The sequence below is a fragment of the Haplochromis burtoni genome, unplaced genomic scaffold, assembly GCF_018398535.1.
Source record: "Haplochromis burtoni strain Fernald_Lab_line unplaced genomic scaffold, NCSU_Asbu1 Contig_5405, whole genome shotgun sequence".
Lineage (NCBI taxonomy): Eukaryota > Metazoa > Chordata > Actinopteri > Cichliformes > Cichlidae > Haplochromis > Haplochromis burtoni.
In genome coordinates this window covers 1-1,760 of record NW_024587766.1, presented here as the reverse complement: position 1 = coordinate 1,760, position 1,760 = coordinate 1, and the positions used below count along the sequence as shown (strand labels likewise).

General features: G+C 41.9%; 1 protein-coding gene across 1 annotated transcript; it reads left to right on the top strand.

The window, feature by feature from the left end:
- The first annotated feature begins 49 nt into the window (after window positions 1-49).
- LOC102290022 (dehydrogenase/reductase SDR family member 7C-B) lies at window positions 50-1,748 on the top strand. The gene is made up of 4 exons (XM_005953563.2): window positions 50-367; window positions 439-531; window positions 772-921; window positions 1,019-1,748. Exons 1-4 carry the CDS (start codon window positions 85-87, stop codon window positions 1,222-1,224), a joined length of 732 nt encoding a protein of 243 aa, XP_005953625.1. The 5' UTR covers window positions 50-84; the 3' UTR covers window positions 1,225-1,748.
- Window positions 1,749-1,760: the final 12 nt, after the last annotated feature.

Genomic DNA, 1,760 nt, shown 5'->3' with positions numbered 1-1,760 from the left:
CTATTATTACTGCTATTACTATTACTACTAATAAACAGATTTTAATTGCTCAAATCATAAGTACTGCATTACAAGTGAAAGTAAATGAGATGTAGTCACCAATCAGCACCTTGCTGCCATGCAGACCTCCTCTTCTATGCTGTTTCTCCTCTTCAGACGTTTCCTCCTAAGTTGGTGCTGCTGGATTTTGGAGATACGGACAGCATGCCTGAGGCAATCGCAGAGATCCTGGACTGTTATGGGTGCCTGGATATTATTATCTTTAACAGCAGCATGAAGGTGAAAGCTCCAGCACAGACTGTGTCTCTGGAGGTGGACAAACTGCTGATGGACAACAACTACTTTGGGCCCGTCACTCTGGCTAAAGGTAGATGATGGGAACATGTTTAACTTTGACCTTCTAAGGGTGAGACGATGAAGGCTGAATTTCTCTTCCAGGCGTGCTGGCCTCCATGATCTCCAGGAGAAGTGGTCACCTGCTGCTGGTTAACAGCATCCAAGGGAGACTAGCTGTGCCTTTTCGCAGTACCTGTAAGTTTTTAAATTCCCTTTTTCATGAAACATCATTTTTTTATATATATATATGTTAAAAATGACTTAAAACAATCCATTATCAAAGTTTTCAGACTCCCTCAAAGACGATATTTAAAAATTTGAATGTAAACATTTTAAAATTCCAGTACAGAGTTTAGATTAGATTAGAAAAAAAGTTTCGATTATTCCTGCTGTTTCCTCAGAGCAGATGATGACAGGTTTCACTCTGTATCTTAGACGCAGCCTCTAAACACGCTGTTCAGGCCTTCTTTGACTGCCTGAGAGCGGAGGTGGAGGAGTACGGCATCTCCGTCAGCACCATCAGCCACAACTTCATCAGCTGCTCTGCGTCTGGAGCCCCAGCCACCTCCAAATCCCTGTGGTCGTGTGAGTAAACTCAGAGGAGGCAAGACAGATGTTCAAACACTTCTTTTATTGTTGAAAATGCTGAGTGTTATTTCCTCTTCCTGTCGGCTCACTGCAGTGTTGTACACTAAGAAGCCCCTCGGCGTTTCTCCTGATGAAGCCGCCGCAGAGATTGTGAAGACTTTAAACAATAAGAGGAAAGAGGTGGTGATTGCTCCCTCGCTCCCTAAGATGGCCATTTACGCCAGGTCCTTTTTCCCAAATGTGTTCTTTGCTGTGATTGGTGCAGGGGTGAAGAACGCCTCCATCGCCGCTGAGATGTAGATACTGCCTCAGCACCGGGATGATGGGACACATGACATGAGGTTTTTAACAAATCAGTGGATGTCAAAGATTTTTTAATGATCATTTGATGTTCGTGCGCATGGCAGTTCCAGATTTAATCCACATCACATTATCTGTTGCTGTTGGTTTAATTGAATTGTGGGAAAATCAGCGATATGATTTTCATGAATCATGAGGCTGCCACACAGAGTGGGGGCCAACAGGGGTCCAACAACAAAGGTTTGCCTCTGAGCTCCTAAGTGGGTAAATCCAGCCTGTGGATTAGTGTTTTGTCTTATACTCAGATTTGTGTGTAAAATATTGATTTTCTTCATTTTAATAAACAGAGTTTCCTTAAAACTCAACAATCAGGAGTTACAGGACTTACAGCACTTACTCATATTTATAAATGTTCACTTCTTCTTTAGTTTTCATAGCATTTCAATCAGAAAGTTACGTATTGAAGAGATTTTGCATCTGTTGCTGAATTTATGGACCTATTGCTGTAGGTTGTTGTTTTTGTTTTGTTTTGTTTT